Source organism: Pristiophorus japonicus, unplaced genomic scaffold (genome assembly GCF_044704955.1).
Source record: "Pristiophorus japonicus isolate sPriJap1 unplaced genomic scaffold, sPriJap1.hap1 HAP1_SCAFFOLD_118, whole genome shotgun sequence".
Lineage (NCBI taxonomy): Eukaryota > Metazoa > Chordata > Chondrichthyes > Pristiophoridae > Pristiophorus > Pristiophorus japonicus.
Window position 1 is genome coordinate 1,691,145 of NW_027250842.1, and position 20,935 is coordinate 1,712,079.

Genomic DNA, 20,935 nt, shown 5'->3' on the forward strand with positions numbered 1-20,935 from the left:
TTAGGACACGGGGCAGCTGAAACCAGCCCAGCGTTGACCCGTTGCCTCGTCCACTAGACTTGACCATTCCAACACACTCCTGGCCGGCCTCCCACATTCAACTCGACGTAAACTAGAGGTGATCCAAAACTTAGCTGGCAGTGCCTTCTGTTGCCTGGGCCCCAAGCTCTGGAACTCCCTCCTTAAACCTCTCCGTCTCTCGACCTCTCTCTCCTCCTTCGAGACGCTCCTTCAAACCTCCCTCCTTCACCCTCATCTGCCGTAATTTATTTTTATACCTCTCGGTGTCATTTTTTAAAATCTCATAATTCTCCTGTTCAGTACCTTGAGTTGTTTCACCAGGTTAAAAGCTCGATATAAACAAATACCTGCATTTATAAAGCGCCTTTCACATCCACCGGACGTCTCAAAAGTGCTTTACAGCCAATGAAGTACTTTCTGAAGTGTGCTCACTGTTGTAATGTGGGAAACGCGGCAGTCAACATGCGCACAGCAAGCTCCCACACACACCAATGTGATAATGACCAGATAATCTGTTGTGTTATGTTGATTGAGGGATAAATATTGGCCAGGACACCGGGGATAACTCCCCTGCTCTTCATCCAAATAGTGCCCCGGGATTTTTTACGTCCACCTGAGAGAGCAGACGGGGCCTCGGTTTAACGTCTCATCCGACAGACAAGACCTCTGACAATGCAGCGCTCCCTCAGTACTTCCCCTCCGACAATGCAGCGCTCCCTCAGTACTGCCCCTCCGACAATGCAGCGCTCCCTCAGTACTGCCCCTCCGACAGTGCGGCACTCCCTCAGCACTGCCCCTCCGACAGTGCAGCGCCTCCTCAGTACTGCCCCTCCGACAGTGCGGCACTCCCTCAGTACTGCCCCTCCGACAGTGCAGCGCTCCCTCAGTACTGCCCCTCCGACAGTGCGGCGCTCCCTCAGCACTGCCCCTCCGACAGTGCGGCACTCCCTCAGCACTGCCTCTCCGACAGTGCAGCACTCCCTCAGTACTGCCCCTCCGACAGTGCGGTGCTCCCTCAGTACTGCCCCTCCGACAGTGCAGCACTCCCTCAGAACTGCCCCTCCGACAGTGCGGCACTCCCTCAGAACTGCCCCTCCGACAATGCAGCACTCCCTCAGTACTGCCCCTCCGACAGTGCAGCACTCCCTCAGTACTGCCCCTCCGACAGTGCGGCACTCCCTCAGAACTGCCCCTCCGACAATGCGGCACTCCCTCAGAACTGCCCCTCCGACAATGCAGCACTCCCTCAGTACTGCCCCTCCGACAGTGCAGCACTCCCTCAGTACTGCCCCTCTGACAGTGCGGCACTCCCTCAGTACTGCCCCTCCGACAGTGCGGCACTCCCTCAGCACTGCCCCTCTGACAGTGCGGCACTCCCTCAGCACTACACCGGGAGCGTTAGCTGAGATTTATGTGCCTGGAGTGGGACTCGAAGCCACAACCTTGTGACCCGGAGGCGAGTGTGCTGCCCACAGAGCCACAGCTGATGCTATAAATACAATTTGTTGTTGCCCTGGTGGTTTGTTCCCTGTAAATACGATTGTCGGTGACGGGTCTCGGGGGGGCAGGGGGGGAGGAGAGCTGGGGACCGAGACGGGAGCCAGACAGCTAGCCAAAGAGCTTGGTGAAGCAGGGGTGGCAGTACGGCTTGTCGTTCTGCTCCTTGAAGGTGCCTTTGTTCAGCTGCTTGAGACAGAAGGCACAGACAAAGTGCTCGGGATGGAACTTGTTCCCCATGGCAGTGATGCAGCGACCAGTGATGGGCTTCTCACAGCCGGAGCAGAGCGAGCCCCGGTTCTTGTGGTAGTGGATCTCGCAGTAAGGCTGGCCCGCGTGCTCAAAGAAACTCCCGTTCACGAAGGGCGTGTAGCAGTCCTGCAAAAAGGGCATGGGGGGGGGGGGAGGACAGAGAGAGAGAGAGAGAGGGCAGTGAGTGAAGGTCACGCCTTTCACCCAGTGTCCACGCACGTTCGAAGCCGACCTTTGACCTCACCTTGCTCGAAGCCGACCTTTGATCTCCCCCGAGTTCGAAGCCGACCATTGACCTTCCACCCCTCCCCCCTGGGGTTCCAGGGTCATGGGATTGATGCACGCCAATGTGGGACAGTGGGATTAGTTTGGGGATTGATACAGGGCTATGGGGAGAGAGCGGGGCAGTGGGATTAGTTTAGGAATTGATACAGGGCTATGGGGAGAGAGCGGGGCAGTGGGATTAGTTTGGGGATTGATACTGGGCTATGGCGAGAGAGCGGGGCAGTGGGATTAGTTTAGGAATTGATACGGGGCAGTGGGATTAGTTTGGGGATTGATACAGGGCTATGGGGAGAGAGCGGGGCAGTGGGATTAGTTTGGGGATTGATACAGGGCTGTGGGGAGAGAGCGGGGCAGTGGGATTAGTTTGGGGATTTATACAGGGCTATGGGGAGAGAGCGGGGCAGTGGGATTAGTTTGGGATTGATACAGGGCTATGGGGAGAGAGCGGGGCAGTGGTATTAGTTTGGGGATTGATACAGGGCTATGGGGAGAGAGCGGGGCAGTGGGATTGGTTTGGGGATTGATACAGGATTATGGAGAGAGAGCGGGGCAGTGGGATTAGTTTGGGGATTGATACAGGGCTATGGGGAGAGAGCGGGGCAGTGGGATTAGTTTGGGGATTGATGCAGGGCTATGGGGAGAGAGCGGGGCTGTGGTATTAGTTTGGGGATTGATACAGGGCTATGGGGAGAGAGTGGGATTAGTTTGGGGATTGATACAGGACTATAGGGGGAGAGAGCGGGGCAGTGGGATTAGTTTGGGGATTGATACAGGGCTATGGGGAGAGAGCGGGGCAGTGGGATTAGTTTGGGGATTGATACTGGGCTATGGGGAGAGCGGGACAGTGGGATTAGTTTGGGGATTGATACTGGGCTATGGGGAGAGAGCGGGGCAGTGGGATTAGTTTGGGGATTGATGCAGGGCTATGGGGAGAGAGCGGGGCAGTGGGATTAGTTTGGGGATTGATACAGGACTATAGGGGGAGAGAGCGGGGCAGTGGGATTAGTTTGGGGATTGATACAGGACTATGGGGATAGAGCGGGACAGTGGGATTAGTTTGGGGATTGATACTGGGCTATGGGGAGAGAGCGGGGCAGTGGGATTAGTTTGGGGATTGATACAGGGCTATGTGCAGAGAGCGGGGCAGTGGGATTAGTTTGGGGATTGATACTGGGCTATGGGGAGAGAGCGGGGCAGTGGGATTAGTTTGGGGATTGATACAGGACTATAGGGGGAGAGCGGGACAGTGGGATTAGTTTGGGGATTGATACAGGACTATAGGGGGAGAGCGGGACAGTGGGATTAGTTTGGGGATTGATACTGGGCTATGGGGAGAGAGCGGGGCAGTGGGATTAGTTTGGGGATTGATACAGGACTATAGGGGGAGAGCGGGACAGTAGGATTGCATTCGCAAAGACCTGGAACAGAATCGAAGGGCTGAACAACCTCCTCCTCTGCTGGGATTTTCTGTAAATCAGTCGGGAGTCATTGAGTGATCAACTCCTCCCCCCACCCCACCCCATGCCCTCCGCCCCCCCAGGAGCCAACCAATCCCGGGGTCCCAATCGACCGAGCAAAATGGCCGCCTCCTTCGCCCGTTTTAGAAAATGGCCGCCGCTGCCTGTTTCGCATGGCAAGATCCCAGCGGAAGGCCGGCCCGCTAACCCACCCACCCACCCACCTCGGTCTCTCGCCCACTCACTCACTCACCCGACACACAAAACACTCTGGGTGCCACAAGGCGTTGAGGGCGGAGATGTAGTTCTCCAGTATGGTCTGGCTGCAGCCATGGCAACGCGAGGCGAACATCTCGTAGAAATCCTGCCGGCAGTACGGCTTCCCATTGCGCTCGTGGAAACCTGCCGTCGGGACAGAGGAACATAAGGATTAGGAGCAGGGGTAGGCCGTTCGGCCCTGTAAATTGTGAACCAGTAAGTATGCTCACAGGTTTGTCGAGCTGCTCAATTTGTGCGGTCCGGAGGAGTCCGTGTTCCCACGTTTTTATCGAACGTTCGAGGTTGTAGCCCCTGTTCCAATATCTGAAGGGGCTCCTCCCCAAATTCTGGCTGCACTTCAGTCCCACGCTCCTGATCTTTGGGGGCCCCTGTGCGGAGGGGGAGCGGGTAGGTCCAAAGGCCTCCTCGTAGGCCGCTCCTGGGCACGGCCAAGGTGGGGCCATCAGCCGGTCCGGGCAGCGGGCGGTCGAGGGTCTCGTTCAGCCCCGACTGCCTGCCTCTCGTCCGCGGTTACATCCGAGCCAGGGGTGTCCCTGGAGATGGAGCACGCGGTGTCCACCGGTACGCTCGCGGCCTTCCGCGAGAGGTGGGCGCCGGAGGGACTGGAGTGCATCATCACCCCCGGCAACCAACTTGATTTAATGTTTAATTGGTTTAAGTTGTCAGTTTTAGTGCCCCCCAGCCTTTTTCGCCAGGGGGCACTTGTATAATTTGTGTTTCTAGTGCCCTCAAAAAACCCCCCCCCCCCAAAAACAAGGGGGCAGTTGAAACGTTTTTGGAGTGTGCCCCCTTCCCCTTTAGTCAGGGGGGGGGGGGTGGGGGGCACTTGATCACTGATGCAACTAATATAGTTGTAGAGCTGTTGAGTGGGAGGGGCTTAGCCAGTCACGTGATGGTCACAAGACTCAATAAAACCCCAGCCAGTTGGGTTTGGGGGGAATCCACGATGGGGCAGGTAGCTGAACAGTAATGTTTCAGGTGATTGTTCAACCTTTGCTAATAAATCAACTCGTTCTTAATAGCAACGTGTCGCTCTGAATTCTAACGCAAAGAACCCAGGAAGCAAATACATTCCAGGCCCCTCGAGCCTGCTCCGCCATTTAATACGACCATGGCTGATCCGATCATGGACTCGGCTCCACTTCCCCGCCCGCTCCCCGTAACCCTTCATTTATCGTTTAAGAAACTGTCTATTTCTGTCTTAAATATATTCAATGTCCCGGCCTCCACAGCTCTCTGAGGCAGAGAATTCCACAGAGTTACAACCCTCCGAGAGAAGAAATTCCTCCTCATCTCAGTTTTAAATGGGCGGCCCCTTATTCTAAGACCATGCCCCCTAGTTCTAGTCTCCCCCATCAGTGGAAACATCCTCTCTGCATCCACCTTGTCAAGCCCCCTCATAATCTTAGACGTTTCGATAAGATCACCTCTCATTCTTCTGAATTCCAATGTGTATAGGCCCAACCTCCTCAACCTTTCCTCATAAGTCAACCCCCTCATCCCCGGGATCAACCGAGTGAACCTTCTCTGAACTGCCTCCAAAGCAAAGTATATCCTTTCGTAAATACGGAGACCAAAACTGCACGCAGTATTCCAGGTGTGGCCTCACCAATACCCTGTATGACTGCAGCAAGACTTCCCTGCTCATAAGGAATAGGAGCAGGAGCGGGCCATTCGGCCCCTCGAGCCTGCTCCGCCATTTAATACCACCACGGGCTGATCCGATCACGGACCCAGCTCCACTTCCCCGCCCGCTCCCCGTAACCCCTCACTCCCTCATCGCTCAAAAATCTGTCTCTCTCCGCCTGAAATATATTCAATGACCCAGCCCCCACAGCTCTCTGGGGGCAGAGAATTCCACAGATTCACAACCCTCCGAGAGAAGAAATTCCTCCTCATCTCAGTTCTAAATGGGCGGTCCCCTTATTCTGAGACTAGAAGGCCAGACTTTCCCTAAAATTCCTGCCGGATTGCTCCCTAAAAGACCGCTAAGATTCTTCAAATAATACTGCTGAAAAATTCCATAACCCAGGATAAAAATACCCCCTGGTGGAAAAACGGGCCTTGCATATCGATTCTCGGTGATTCAACGCAAGACTTGGCAAAATGGGCAGTTCTTGACCAGAGAGCTACGGAGGCTGGGTCATTGACTATATTTAAGGCGGAGAGAGACAAGATTTTTGAGCGATGAGGGAGTGAAGGGTTTTCGGGAGCGGGCGGGGAAGTTTGAGCTGAGTCCGTGATTGGATCAAGCCGTGGTCGTATTGAATGGCGGCGCAGGCTCGAGGGTGCAGGACTCAAAATTTAGGCCGAGGCTTGCGGCTGGGCCTAGGGAGGGCGGGATAACTCCAAAAATAATCTTTCAGTGAAACAGAAAAAAAATAAAAAGGGAGAAAACAGTCTCGAGACCTTTTTCTGAGTTCAATCGTCATGGTCGGATTTTAAAACAACGATTCAACAAACCTTGAACTCGCCTTTCTTTGCAAGGTGCTCAACTACCGCGGGGTTCCCGGCAGTTTTTCGCGGGCGTTTTTTTTTTCCCGTGTTACCCCACGTTGAGGCAAAACTCGGTCCGTGATGGGGTTTTTTTTCCCCCGCCGGAACTCTTTAAAATATGAAGCTGAAACGTTCGACGGGTGTTTTTCACACCTGGAGTACCGCGTGCAGTTTTGGTCTCCGTATTTAAGGAGGGAGATACTTGCTTTGGAGGCAAGGTTCACTCGGTTGATTCCGGGGGATGAGGGGGGTTGACTTATGAGGGAAGGTTGAGGAGGTTGGGCCTCTACTCATTGGAATTCAGAAGAATGAGAGGTGACCTTATCGAAACGTATCAGATTATGAGGGGGGCTCGACAAGGTGGATGCAGAGAGGATGTTTCCACTGATGGGGGGAGACTAGAACTAGGGGACATGGTCTTAGAATAAGGGGCCGCCCATTTAAAACTGAGATGAGGAGGAACTTCTTCTCTCAGAGGGTTGTAAATCTGTGGAATTCTCTGCCCCAGAGAGCTGTGGAGGCTGGGTCAATGAATATATTTAAGGCGGAGATAGACAGATTTTTGAGCGATGAGGGAGTGAGGGGTTATGGGGAGCGGGCGGGGAAGTGGAGCTGAGTCCATGATCGGATCAGCCGTGATCTTATTGAATGGCGGAGCAGGCTCGAGGGGCCGAATGGCCGACTCCTGCTCCTATTTCTTATGTTCTAACGGCTGATCTGTGACCTAACTCCATGTACGCGCCTTTTCCCCATTTCCCCCATGGACCTTTGGTTGACAGAAACCTGTCGATCTGCGATTTAGAATTAATTGCTCGAGCATCAACTGATGTTTGAGGACGAGAATTCCAAACCTCTCCCGCCCTTTGTGTGTAGACGTGTTTCCGAACATCACTCCTGAACAGGCTTGGCTCCAACTTTCAGACTATGTCCCCTCGAGTGAGACTCCTCAACCAGCAGAAATAGTTTCTCTCTATCTACCCCATCAGTTCCCCTTTAATACCTTGACAACTTCGATCAGATCAGCCCCGTAACCGTCTAAATTCCAGTTTGTGTAATCTCTCCGCGTAGTTCAACCCTTGGAGCCTGGGTATGGGTCTGATAAACCTACCCTGCACTCCCTCCCAGCTCAAGCGGTATTGATACAACCCAGCTGGGCCACTTCTGAAGGGCAGATGAGAGACAACCACGTGAGGTGTGGGATTGGAGTCACACGTAGGCCCAGCCCGGTGAGAAACGGCAGATCTCCTTCCCCAAAGGGACATTGAATGAACCATTATTCATTCCCGGGTTGCGGGCGTCGCTGGCAAGGCCCAGCATTTATTGCCCATCCCCAATTGCCCCTTGAGAAGGTGGTGGTGAGCCGCCTTCTTGAACCGCTGCAGTCCGTGTGGTGAAGGTGCTCCCACAGTGCCGTCAGGGAGCAGTGGGGTGGGGCCTTGGGAGTTTGGGCCGTAGTTGGCCTTGACCATGATGCTCCTGCGTCTGCGCACACACAGAGGCTGAACTCCAGGACATTGTCGACGTATTTACTGAGGCGTACGAAAGCACGGGCCTTACGCTAAACATCCGTAAGACAAAGGTTCTCCACCAGCCTGTCCTCACCACACAGCACTGCCCCCCAGTCATCAAGATCCACGGCACGGCCCTGGACAACATGGACCATTTCCCATACCTCGGGAGCCTCCTATCAACAAGAGCAGACATTGGCGACGAGATACAACACCGCCTCCAGTGCGCCAGTGCAGCCTTCGGCCGCCTGAGGAAAAGAGTGTTTGAAGACCGGGCCCTCAAATCCACCACCGAGCTCATGGTCTACAGGGCTGCGGTGATACCCGCCCTCCTGTATGGCTCAGAGACATGGACCATGTACAGTAGACACCTCAAGTCGCTGGAGAAATACCACCAACGATGTCTCCGCAAGATCCTGCAAATCCCCCGGGAGGACAGACGCACCAACGTTAGCGTCCTCGACCAGGCCCAACATCCCCAGCATCGAAGCACTGACCACACTCGACCAGCTCCGCTGGGCAGGGCCACATTGTCCGCCTGCCCCCCCGACACGAGACTCCCCAAAGCGAGCGCTCTACTCGGATCTCCTTCACGGGCAAACGAGCCAAAGGTGGGCAGAGGAAACGTTACAAGGGACCACCCTCAAAGCCTCCCCGATATAAAGTGCAACATCCCCACCGACACCTGGGAGTCCCTGGGCCCAAAGACCAGTCCGCCCTCAGTGGAGGAAGTGCATCCGGGAGGGCGCTGAGCACCTCGAGTCTCGTCGCCGAGAGCGTGCAGAAACCAAGCGCAGGCAGCGGAAGGAGCGTGCGGCAAACCAGTCCCACCCTCCCCTTCCCTCAACGTCTGTCTGTCCCACCTGTGACGGGGACTGTGGTTCCCTGTATTGGACTGTTCAGCCACCGAAGGAGTCATTGTTAGAGTGGAAGCAAGTCTTCCTCGATTGCGAGGGACTGGCGTATGATGATGATGTTGGGGAGGGAGTTCCAGGATTGTGACCCAGCGACGATGAAGGAACGGCCGATATATTTCCAAGTGGGGATGGTGTGTGACTGGGAGGGGAACGTGGAGGGGGTGGTGTTCCCATGGACCTGCTGCCCTTGACCTTCTGGGCGGTAGAGGCCGCGGGTTTGCTGCCGGAGAAGCCTTGGCCAGTTGCCGCGGTGCATCTTGTGGATGGTACACACTGCAGCCAGGGGGCGCCGGTGGTGGAGGGAGTGAGTGTTGAAGGTGGTGGGGAGCGTGTCGATCGAGCGGCTGCTTTGTCCTGGATGGTGTCGAGCTTCTCGAGTGTTTGTTGGAGCTGCAACTCATCCAGGCAAGTGGGGAGTGTTCCCTCACACTCCTGACTTGTGCCTTGTCGATGGTGGGAAGGCTTTGGGGAGTCAGGAGGTGAGACACATGACTCATTATCATCATCGTCATCACCGGCAGTCCCTCGGAATCGAGGAAGACTTGCCTCCACTCTTCGGCAGGGATGTTACGGAGGTTTAGTTACGTTGTGGACACGTGGTCGGAAGCTCATTTCAGGGTCAAATATGTTGCTGGACAAGTAACGTGACCACGATACCACCGTACACCCGCCTGACCAATAAACCCCATTCAGGAGCATCGATTCCTGAACCATTCCTCCACCGACTGTCCCTGATACCAGGATTCACCTCCGGCCACCAGTGTCTGGGCAGCGGGGGGGGGGGTCTCGGGAGGGCCGAGATCCTCCCTCGGCTGGGTCGACAGGGCCGGACGCACAGCCGTGTCTGGCAGGCGTCTGGCCTAGCGTCTGGGCGAGCGGAGAACGCGGACCAACACTCGGGTCACTCACCGTCCTCTCCGAACACACGGCCACACTTGACGCAGCAGAAGTGGTCAGGATGCCAGTTCTGGTCCAACGCAGTCACCATTTTCTGAAGGAGGACAGGGGCAAGAGAAAACTTCAAGCAAAGGAGAGAATGGGCGCCTGCCTCGTTTCCTTCACTCCCCCCATCTCGTTCCCCCTCTCCTTCACTCCCCCCGTCTCGTTCCCCCACTCCTTCACTCCCCCCGTCTCGTTCCCCCTCTCCTTCACTCCCCCAGTCTCGTTCCCCCACTCCTTCACTCCCCCAGTCTCGTTCCCCCTCTCCTTCACTCCCCACGTCTCGTTCCCCCTCTCCTTCAATCCCCCTGTCTCGTTCCCCCTCTCCTTCACTCTCCCTGTCTCGTTCCCCCTCTCCTTCACTCCCCCTGTCTCGTTCCCCCTCTCCTTCACTCCCCCCGTCTCGTTCCCCCTCTCCTTCACTCCCCACGTCTCGTTCCCCCTCTCCTTCACTCCCCCCGTCTCGTTCCCCCACTCCTTCACTCCCCCGGTCTCGTTCCCTCACTCCCTCTGTCTCGCTCCCTCACTCCCCTGTCTCGTTCCCCCTCTCCTTCACTCCCCCTGTTTCGTTCCCCCACTCCTTCAATCCCCCTGTCTCGTTCCCCCTCTCCTTCACTCTCCCTGTCTCGTTCCCCCTCTCCTTCACTCCCCCTGTCTCGTTCCCCCTCTCCTTCACTCCCCCCGTCTCGTTCCCCCTCTCCTTCACTCCCCCGGTCTCGTTCCCTCACTCCCTCTGTCTCGTTCCCTCACTCCCCTGTCTCGTTCCCCCTCTCCTTCACTCCCCCTGTCTCGTTCCCCCACTCCTTCAATCCCCCTGTCTCGTTCCCCCTCTCCTTCACTCGCCCTGTCTCGTTCCCCCACTCCTTCAATCCCCCTGTCTCGTTTCCCCTCTCCTTCACTCCCCCTGTCTCGTTCCCCCACTCCTTCAATCCCCCTGTCTCATTCCCCCTCTCCTTCACTCCCCCGGTCTCGTTCCCTCACTCCCTGTCTCGTTCCCTCACTCCCTCTGTCTCGTTCCCTCACTCCCCTGTCTCGTTCCCCCACTTCTTCATTCCCTCTGTCTCATTCCCCCACTCCTTCATTCCTCCTGTCTCGTTCCCCCTCTCCTTCGCTCCCCTGTCTCGTTCCCCCTCTCCGTCACTCCCCCTGTCTCGTTCCCCCTCTCCGTCACTCCTCCTGTCTCGTTCCCCCTCTCCTTCACTCCCCGGTCTCGTTCCCCCTCTCCTTCACTCCCCCTGTCTCGATCCCCCTCTCCTTCACTCCCCCTGTCTCGTTCCCCCTCTCCTTCACTCCCCCTGTCTCGTTCCCCCTCTCCTTCACTCCCCCTGTCTCATTCCCCTTTTCCCCCACTCCCCGGCCTCATTCCCCCACTCCTTCACTCTCCCTGTCTCGTTCCCCCTCTCCTTCACTCCCCCGTCTCGTTCCCCCACTCCTTCACTCCCCCTGTCTCGTTCCCCTCTCCTTCACTCCCCGGGTCTCGTTCTCCCTCTCCTTCACTCCCCCGGTCTCGTTCCCCCACTCCTTCACTCCCCCGGTCTCGTTCCCCCACTCCTTCACTCCCCTGTCTCGATCCCCCTCTCCTTCACTCCCCCGGTCTCGTTCCCCCACTCCTTCACTCCCCCTGTCTCGTTCCCCTCTCCTTCACTCCCCGGGTCTCGTTCCCCCACTCCTTCACTCCCCCTGTCTCGTTCCCCACTCCTTCACTCCCCGGGTCTCGTTCTCCCACTCCTTCACTCCCCCTGTCTCGTTCCCCACTCCTTCACTCCCCGGGTCTCGTTCCCCCACTCCTTCACTCCCCCTGTCTCGTTCCCCCTCTCCTTCACTCCCCCGGTCTCGTTCCCCCTCTCCTTCACTCCCCCTGTCTCGTTCCCCCCCACCCCATCTGCCCCTCGCTCCCATTCTCCTCCTCCCTCACTCCATTTGCTCCGCTCTTACTGCCCTCCCCTACCCCCGCCCCTCCACTGACTCTCTCTCGCGGTACCGGCGATCCCACGCGGCGCCTCCCCCCGCAGTCGAATAGCAGCACGTCACTCGACTGGGAGCCGACTGCGATGGCGAATCACCAGCCAGGATCCAGGATGGGAACTTCGCCAGAGAGCGGATGGGGGGGGGGGAGGGGGGTGATTGTCTCTCACTGGGGGTACACGGGGGGGGGGGGAGGGGGTTATTGTCTCTCACTGGGGGTACACGGGGGGTGATTGTCTCTCACTGGGGGTACACGGGGGGGAGGGGGGTGATTGTCTCTCACTGGGGGTACACGGGGGGAGAGGGGGGTGATTATTCCCCCCTGGGGGTGCACGGGGGGGCGAGGGGGTGATTGCCTCTCACTGGGGGTACACGGGGGGGAGGGGGGTGATTGTCTCTCACTGGGGGTACACGGGGGGAGAGGGGGGTGATTATTCCCCCCTGGGGGTGCACGGGGGGGCGAGGGGGTGATTGCCTCTCACTGGGGGTACACGGGGGGGGAGGGGGTGATCGCCTCTCACTGGGGGTGCACGGGGGGGCGAGGGGATGATTGCCTCTCACTGGGGGTACACGGGGGGGGAGGGGGTGATTGCCTCTCACTGGGGGTGCACGGGGGGGCGAGGGGGTGATTGCCTCTCACTGGGGGTGCACGGGGGGAGAGGGGGGGTGATTATTCCCCCCTGGGGGTACACGGCGGTGGGTGGTGATTGTCTCTCACTGGGGGTACACGGGGGTGGGTGGTGATTGTCTCTCACTGGGGGTACACGGGGGGAGGGGGGTGATTGTCTCTCACTGGGGGTACACGGGGGGGAGGGGGTGATTGTCTCTCACTGGGGGTACACGGGGGGGAGGGGGGTGATTGTCTCTCACTGGGGGTACACGGGGGGGGAGGGGGTGATTGTCTCTCACTGGGGGTACACGCGGGGGGGAGGGGGTGATTGTCTCTCACTGGGGGTGTACGGGGGGGGAGGGGGGTGATTGTCTCTCACTGGGGGTGTACGGGGGGGAGGGGGGTGATTGTCTCTCACTGGGGGTACACGGGGGGGAGGGGGGTGATTGTCTCTCACTGGGGGTGTACGGGGGGGAGGGGGGTGATTGTCTCTCACTGGGGGTACACGGGGGGGAGGGGGTGATTGTCTCTCACTGGGGGTGTACGGGGGGGGAGGGGGTGATTGTCTCTCACTGGGGGTACACGGGGGGGGGAGGGGGTGATTGTCTCTCACTGGGGGTACACGGGGGGGAGGGGGGTGATTGTCTCTCACTGGGGGTGTACGGGGGGGGGAGGGGGGTGATTGTCTCTCACTGGGGGTACACGGGGGGGAGGGGGGTGATTGTCTCTCACTGGGGGTACACGGGGGGGAGGGGGTGATTGTCTCTCACTGGGGGTGTACGGGGGGGGGAGGGGGGTGATTGTCTCTCACTGGGGGTACACGGGGGGGAGGGGGGTGATTGTCTCTCACTGGGGGTACACGGGGGGGAGGGGGTGATTGTCTCTCACTGGGGGTGTACGGGGGGGAGGGGGTGATTGTCTCTCACTGGGGGTACACGGGGGGGAGGGGGGTGATTGTCTCTCACTGGGGGTACACGGGGGGAGGGGGGTGATTGTCTCTCACTGGGGGTGTACGGGGGGGAGGGGGGGTGATTGTCTCTCACTGGGGGTACACGGGGGGGGAGGGGGTGATTGTCTCTCACTGGGGGTACACGGGGGGGAGGGGGTGATTGTCTCTCACTGGGGGTACACGGGGGGGGAGGGGGGTGATTGTCTCTCACTGGGGGGGTACACGGGGGGGGAGGGGGGTGATTGTCTCTCACTGGGGGTACACGGGGGGGAGGGGGGTGATTGTCTCTCACTGGGGGTACACGGGGGGGAGGGGGTGATTGTCTCTCACTGGGGGTACACGGGGGGGAGGGGGTGATTGTCTCTCACTGGGGGTACACGGGGGGGGAGGGGGGTGATTGTCTCTCACTGGGGGTACACGGCGGGGGAGGGGGGTGATTGTCTCTCACTGGGGGTACACGGGGGGGGAGGGGGTGATTGTCTCTCACTGGGGGTACACGGGGGGGAGGGGGTGATTGTCTCTCACTGGGGGTACACGGGGGGGGAGGGGGTGATTGTCTCTCACTGGGGGTACACGGGGGGGGAGGGGGTGATTGTCTCTCACTGGGGGTGTACGGGGGGGAGGGGATGATTGTCTCTCACTGGGGGGTGTACGGGGGGGGAGGGGGTGATTGTCTCTCACTGGGGGTGTACGGGGGGGAGGGGGGTGATTGTCTCTCACTGGGGGTACACGGGGGGGAGGGGGTGATTGTCTCTCACTGGGGGTGTACGGGGGGGGAGGGGGGTGATTGTCTCTCACTGGGGGTGTACGGGGGGGAGGGGGTGATTGTCTCTCACTGGGGGTGCACGGGGGGGGAGGGGGTGATTGTCTCTCACTGGGGGTACACGGGGGGGAGGGGGTGATTGTCTCTCACTGGGGGTACACGGGGGGGGAGGGGGGTGATTGTCTCTCACTGGGGGTACACGGGGGGGGAGGGGGTGATTGTCTCTCACTGGGGGTACACGGGGGGGAGGGGGTGATTGTCTCTCACTGGGGGTACACAGGGGGGGGGGGAATGAACCTCTCTCCCTACGTCCCCTATACTCACGTCCATGATGGGTTCGTCGCAATGCCCGCAGCGAGGCGAGAACAGCAGCCAGTAGTCCTTCTCGCAGTACGGGAGGCCCTCCTTCTCGAAGAAGTTACTGCCTCCAATCTCCTTGTGGCAGTGGGCACACACAAAGTGCTCAGGGTGCCAGGCTTGGCCCAGGGCCGTCACCACCTGCGAGGGGTGAGGGGGGCACCAAAAGGGGGAGAGACGGGTCAGTCAAAGTGGGAGGGACCCACACACACACACACACACTTCAGGGACTCGAGCTCCGATAGTCCCCGGCCCGACACTCCACGGTAACCAGTACTGAGGGAGCGCCGCACTGTCAGAGGGGCAGTACTGAGGGAGCGCCGCACTGTCAGAGGGGCAGTACTGAGGGAGGGCCGCACTGTCGGAGGGGCAGTACTGAGGGAGCACCGCACTGTCGGAGGGGCAGTACTGAGGGAGCACCGCACTGTCAGAGGGGCAGTACTGAGGGAGGGCCGCACTGTCGGAGGGGCAGTACTGAGGGAGGGCCGCACTGTCGGAGGGGCAGTACTGAGGGAGCGCCACACTGTCGGAGGGGCAGTACTGAGGGAGTGCCGCACTGTCGGAGGGACAGGACTGAGGGAGTGCTGCACTGTCGGAGGGGCAGTACTGAGGGAGCACCGCACTGTCGGAGGGACAGTACTGAGGGAGTGCAGCACTGTCGGAGGGGCTGGTTTTCGGATGAGACATTAAACTGAGGGCCATCTGCCATTTCAGGTGGGTGTTCTGGGGTCAATATTTATCCCTCAACCAACATCAGTAAAGAAACCAGATTCTCTGCACATTTACCACATTGCTGTTTGTGGGAGCTTGCTGTGCGCAACTTGACTGCCAGGTTTCCAACATTACAACAGTGACCACACTTCAAAAGAAGTACTTAGTTGGTTGTGCTGTTCCAACTGTACAGGGTATTGGTGAGGCCACACCTGGAGTACTGCCTGCAGTTTTGGTCTCCGTATTTAAGGAGAGATAGACAAAATATAAAAACAGATAGCAAGAGTTTCTCCAGGTATATAAAAAGGAAAAGAGTGGCTAAAGTAAATGTTGGTCCCTTAGAGGACGAGACGGGGGAATTAGTAATGGGGAACATGGAGATGGCAGAAACTCTGAACAAATATTTTGTATCAGTCTTTACGGTAGAGGACACTAACAATATCCCAACAGTGGATAGTCAAGGGGCTATAGTGGGGGAGGAACTTAACACAATTACAATCACTAAGGAGGTGGTACTCAGTAAGATAATGGGACTAAAGGCAGATAAATCCCCTGGACCAGATGGCTTGCATCCGAGGGTTTTAAGAGAAGTAGCGGCAGGGATAGTGGATGCATTGGTTGTAATTTACCAAAATTCCCTGTATTCTGGGGAGGTTCCAGCAGATTGGAAACCTGCAAATGTAACGCCCCTATTTAAAAAAGGAGGCAGACAAAAAGCAGGAAACTATAGACAGGTTAGCCGAACATCTGTGGTTGGGAAAATGTTGGAGTCCATTATTAAAGAAGCAATAGCAGGACATTTGGAAAAGCAAAATTCGGTCAGGCAGAGTCAGCATGGATTGATGAAGGGGAAGTCATGTTTGACAAATTTGCTAGAATTCTTTGAGGGTGTAATGAACAGGATGGATAAAGGGGAACCAGTGGATGTGGTGTATTTGGATTTCCAGAAGGCATTTGACAAGATGCCATATAAAAGGTTACTGCACAAGATAAAAGTTCACGGGGTTGGGGGTAATATATTAGCATGGATAGAGGATTGGCTAAGGAACAGAAAACAGAGAGTCGGGATAAATGGTTCATTCTCGGGTTGGTAACCAGTAACTAGTGGGGTGCCGCAGGGATCAGTGCTGGGACCCCAACTATTTACAATCTATATTAACGACTTGGAGGAAGGGACTGAGTGTAACGTAGCCAAGTTTACTGACTATACAAAGATGGGAGGAAAAGCAATGTGTGAGGAGGACACACAAAATCTGCAAAAGGACATAGACAGGCTCAGTGAGTGGGCAAAAATTTGTCAGATGGAGTATAATGTTGGAAAGTGTGAGGTCATGCACTTTGGCAGAAAAAAAATCAAAGAGCAGGTTATTATTTAAATGGAGAAAGATTGCAAAGTGCTGCAGTACAGCGGGACCTGGGGGTTACTTGTGCATGAAACACAAAAGGTTAGTATGCAGGTACAGCAAGTGATCAGGAAGGGCCAATGGTATCTTGGCCTTTATTGCAAAGGGGATGGAGTATAAAAGCAGGGAAGTCTTGCTCCAGTTATACAGGGTATTGGTGAGGCCACACCTGGAGTACTGCGTGCAGTTTTGCTCTCCGTATTTACGAAAGGATATACTTGCTTTGGAGGCAGTTCAGAGAAGGTTCACTCGGTTGATCCCGGGGGATGAGGGGGTTGACTTATGAGGAAAGGTTGAGGAGGTTGGGCCTCTACTCATTGGAGTTCAGAAGAATGAGAGGTGATCTTATCGAAACGTATCAGATTATGAGGGGGGCTCGACAAGGTGGATGCAGAGAGGATGTTCCCACTGATGGGGGAGACTAGAACTAGGGGGCATGGTCTTAGAATAAGGGGCCGCCCATTTAAAACTGAGATGAGGAGGAATTTCTTCTCTCGGAGGGTTGTAAATCTGTGGAATTCTCTGGCCCAGAGAGCTGTGGAGGCTGGGACATTGAATATATTTAAGGCGGAGATAGACAGATTTTTGAGCGATAAGGGAGTGAAGGGTTATGGGGAGCGGGCGGGGAAGTGGAGCTGAGTCCATGATCGGATCAGCCATGATCGTATTAAATGGCGGAGCAGGCTCGAGGGGCCGAATGGCCGACTCCTGCTCCTATTTCTGATGTTCTTATTGCAAGACAAATATGAAGCCCAGGCTCCTCCCCACCACCCACACACCCCCCCACCCCCCTACCCTCTCCCCCCCCATCCCCCCATTGTCTCACCCTCCCCCGACCCCCTACCCCCTCCCCTCCCCCTCCCCCGCGCCCCCCCCTCACCTGGCCCACGATGGGCTTACGACAGGCCATGCACGAGCCCTTGGTGATGGTGGAGATTCCCTGGCGGCTGAGGTTGGACTGTAACATTCCCAACATGTTGTCCAGGTTCCCGTCCGGAACGGCCGTCTGTGTCGTGCTGGCGGGAACCGGGGAGACGACCGTCACACTGGTCTGTGGGGCGGGCTGGGCCGGGGGCTGTGGGGGGAGGGGGGCAATCAGGAGTATTGGAGGGCAGAGGGAGGGGGAGGGAGGGCGAGAGACGGAGGGGGCATGGACAGAGGGAGGGGAGAGAGAGAAACGGGGAGAGAGGGAGGGGGAGAGAGGGAGGGGGAGAGAGGGGGAGAGAGAGGGGAGGGGGAGGAGGGAGGGGGAGGGAGGGCGAGAGACGGAGGGGGCATGGACAGAGGGAGGGAGAGAGAGAAACGGAGAGGGAGGGGGAGAGAGGAGGGGAGAGAGGGAGGGGGAGAGAGGGAGGGGGAGAGGGAGGGTTAGTGAGGGGAGAGAGAGGGGGAGAGAGGGGGAGAGAGAGGGAGGGAGAAAGGGAGGGGAGAGAGGGGGGAGGGGGAGAGACGGAGGGGGCATGGACAGAGGGAGGAAGAGAGAGAAACGGAGAGGGAGGGGGAGAGAGGGAAGGGGAGAGAGGGAGGGTTAGTGAGGGGAGAGAGGGAGGGGAGAGAGGGCGATCGGAGGGGACATGGACAGAGGGAGGGGAGAGAGAGAAACGGGGGAGAGACAAACGGGGAGCAAGAAGGAGGGGGAGAGAGAGAGGGAGGGTTAGAGAGGGGGAGAGAGCGAGGGGGAGAGAGCGAGGGGGAGAGAGGGGGAGAGAGAGAGGGTTAGAGAGGGGGAGAGAGAGAGGGGAGAGAGAGAGGGTTAGAGAGGGGGAGAGAGAGAGGGGGAGAGAGAGAGGGGGGGGAGGGTTAGAGAGGGAGGGTTAGAGAGGGAGGAAGGAGAGAGGAAGGGAGAGAGGGAGGGATAGAGAGAGAGGGAGGGAGAGGGGGATTGCGAGAGGAAGGGAGGGAGAGGGGGATTGAGAGAGGAAGGGAGGGAGAGGGGGATTGAGAGAGGAAGGGAGGGAGAGGGGGATTGAGAGAGGAAGGGAGGGAGAGGGGGATTGAGAGAGGAAGGGAGGGAGAGGGGGATTGCGAGAGGAAGGGAGGGAGAGGGGGATTGAGAGAGGAAGGGAGGGAGAGGGGGATTGAGAGAGGAAGGGAGGGAGAGGGGGATTGCGAGAGGAAGGGAGGGAGAGGGGGATTGCGAGAGGAAGGGAGGGAGAGGGGGATTGCGAGAGGAAGGGAGGGAGAGGGGGATTGCGAGTGGGAAGGGAGGGAGAGGGGGATTGCGAGAGGAAGGGAGGGAGAGGGGGATTGCGAGAGGAAGGGAGGGAGAGGGGGATTGCGAGAGGAAGGAAGGGAGGAAGGGAGGGAGAGGGGGATTGCGAGTGGGAAGGGAGAGGGGGATTGCGAGAGGAAGGGAGGGAGAGGGGGATTGCGAGAGGAAGGGAGGGAGAGGGGGATTGCGAGAGGAAGGAAGGGAGGAAGGGAGGGAGAGGGGGATTGCGAGTGGGAAGGGAGAGGGGGATTGCGAGAGGAAGGGAGGGAGAGGGGGATTGAGAGAGGAAGGAAGGGAGAGGGGGATTGCGAGAGGAAGGAAGGGAGGAAGGGAGGGAGAGGGGGATTGCGAGTGGGAAGGGAGAGGGGGATTGCGAGAGGAAGGGAGGGAGAGGGGGATTGCGAGAGGAAGGGAGGGAGAGGGGGATTGCGAGAGGAAGGGAGGGAGAGCGGGATTGAGAGAGGAAGGGAGGGAGGAAGGGAGGGAGAGGGGGATTGCGAGAGGAAGGGAGAGGGGGATTGCGAGAGCAAGGGAGGGAGAGGGGGATTGCGAGCGGGAAGGTGAAGAGAAAGAGACAACGATGAAACAACATCACCAAGTACTTGTACACATCCCTCACATTGACAATGTCTGGAGCCGCAGTGTGTCAGGAGGGGGTCAGGCCGGGCACCATGTGTGAGCATCTCTGTCGTGTCGTGTCCACTGGCCAGTGAGGCTCGCGGGGGCTGGAGGGAGCGGTATGTCCCCTGGTCTCTCCATTCTCAGACCAACAGCAACCAACTCCCCTCAGGGTCTGGTCTCCCAGCTTAGAGTGAGAGAACGGTGCAGTCATCAGCTCAAGGCCAGAGAGACAGGACTGGGCAGTGTTCAAAGCTTTCCCCCTCTGGGACCGGGTGTCACAGTGCGTTAGATACACTGTCTTTTCCCACTCTGGGACCGGGGGTCACAGTGCGTTAGATACACTGTCCTTTCCCCCTCTGGGACCGGGTGTCACAGTGCGTTAGATACACTGTCCTTTCCCCCTCTGGGACCGGGTGTCACACTGCGTTAGATACACTGTCCTTTCCCCCTCTGGGACCGGGGGTCACACTGCGTTAGATACACTGTCCTTTCCCCCTCTGGGACCAGGTATCACAGTGTGTTAGATACACTGTCCTTTCCGCCTCTGGGACCGGGTGTCACACTGCGTTAGATACACTGTCCTTTCCCCGTGGGACCGGGTGTCACAGTGCGTTAGATACACTGTCCTTTCCGCCTCTGGGACCGGGTGTCACACTGCGTTAGATACACTGTCCTTTCCCCCTCTGGGACCAGGTGTCGCAGTGCGTTAGATACACTGTCCTTTCCCACTCTGGGACCAGGTGCCACAGTGCGTTAGATACACTGTCCTTTCCCCCTCTGGGACCGGGTGTCACAGTGCGTTAGATACACTGTCCTTTCCCCCTCTGGGACCAGGTGTGACAGTGCGTTAGATACACTGGCCTTTCCCCCTCTGGGACCGGGTGTCACAGTGCGTTAGATACACTGTCCTTTCCCCCTCTGGGACCGGGTGTCACAGTGCGTTAGATACACTGTCCTTTCCCCCTCTGGGACCGGGTGTCACAGTGCGTTAGATACACTGTCTTTTCCCCCTCTGGGATCAGGTGTCGCAGTGCGTTAGATACACTGTCCTTTCCCCCTCTGGGACCGGGGGTCACAGTGCGTTAGATACACTGACCTTTCCCCCTCTGGGACCGGGTGTCACAGTGCGTTAGATACACTGTCCTTTCCCCCTCTGGGACCGGGTGTCACAGTGCGTTAGATACACTGTCCTTTCCCCCTCTGGGACCGGGTGTCACAGTGCGTTAGATACACTGTCCTTTCCCCCTCTGGGACCAGGTGTCACAGTGCGTTAGATACACTGTCCTTTCCCCCTCTGGGACCGGGTGTCACAGTGCGTTAGATACACTGTCCTTTCCCCCTCTGGGACCGGGTGTCACAGTGCGTTAGATACACTGTCCTTTCCCCCTCTGGGACCGGGGGTCACAGTGTGTTAGATACACTGTCCTTTCCCTCTCTGGGACCGGGTGTCACAGTGTGTTAGATACACTGTCCTTTCCCCCTCTGGGACCGGGGGTCACAGTGAAACGTCGCCCAGTCCCGTCACATCTCTCCATAATGGATAGGGAATGAGTTCTGTCCAGTCGCGGCCTGGGGTCAGAGGGCACAGCGGGTCGTAGGGCAAAGGTGAGGCTGTCAGTCTTTGTATCCCAGTCAGTGAAGCCCCCAGCCCCACTCCCTCCCGAGTGAATCCCCAGGCACAGGATGGTCCGAT

At 57.8% G+C, this 20,935-nt stretch overlaps 2 protein-coding genes across 2 annotated transcripts in view; one reads left to right on the forward strand and one right to left on the reverse strand.

Annotated features, from left to right (window-relative positions):
- Positions 1-1,119: 1,119 nt before the first annotated feature.
- LOC139242041 (paxillin-like) lies at positions 1,120-20,777 on the reverse strand. The gene is made up of 6 exons (XM_070870175.1): positions 20,742-20,777; positions 17,290-17,484; positions 14,263-14,436; positions 9,622-9,703; positions 3,766-3,914; positions 1,120-1,896 (listed from the first exon to the last, which is right to left on the reverse strand). The coding sequence occupies exons 1-6, from the start codon at positions 20,775-20,777 to the stop codon at positions 1,630-1,632; spliced, it is 903 nt and encodes a 300-aa protein (XP_070726276.1). The 3' UTR covers positions 1,120-1,629.
- Positions 20,778-20,789: 12 nt separating this feature from the next.
- LOC139242042 (paxillin-like) overlaps positions 20,790-20,935 on the forward strand; it is a 15,203-nt gene continuing 15,057 nt past the window's right edge. Inside the window, exon 1 of the mRNA XM_070870176.1 lies at positions 20,790-20,816. Coding sequence (XP_070726277.1) covers positions 20,790-20,816 — 27 coding nt within the window. The remainder of the gene's footprint in view (positions 20,817-20,935) is intronic.

Coding starts and splice junctions, on each gene's coding strand:
- LOC139242041 (XM_070870175.1), bottom strand. CDS start 20,777: ATGGAGAGATGTGACGGGACTGGGCGACGTTTCACT. Junction 14,437..17,289: donor GTAAGCCCATCGTGGGCCAG/GTGAGGGGGGGG, acceptor CACCCCTCGCAG/GTGGTGACGGCCCTGGGCCA. Junction 9,704..14,262: donor GCGACGAACCCATCATGGAC/GTGAGTATAGGG, acceptor GTCCTCCTTCAG/AAAATGGTGACTGCGTTGGA.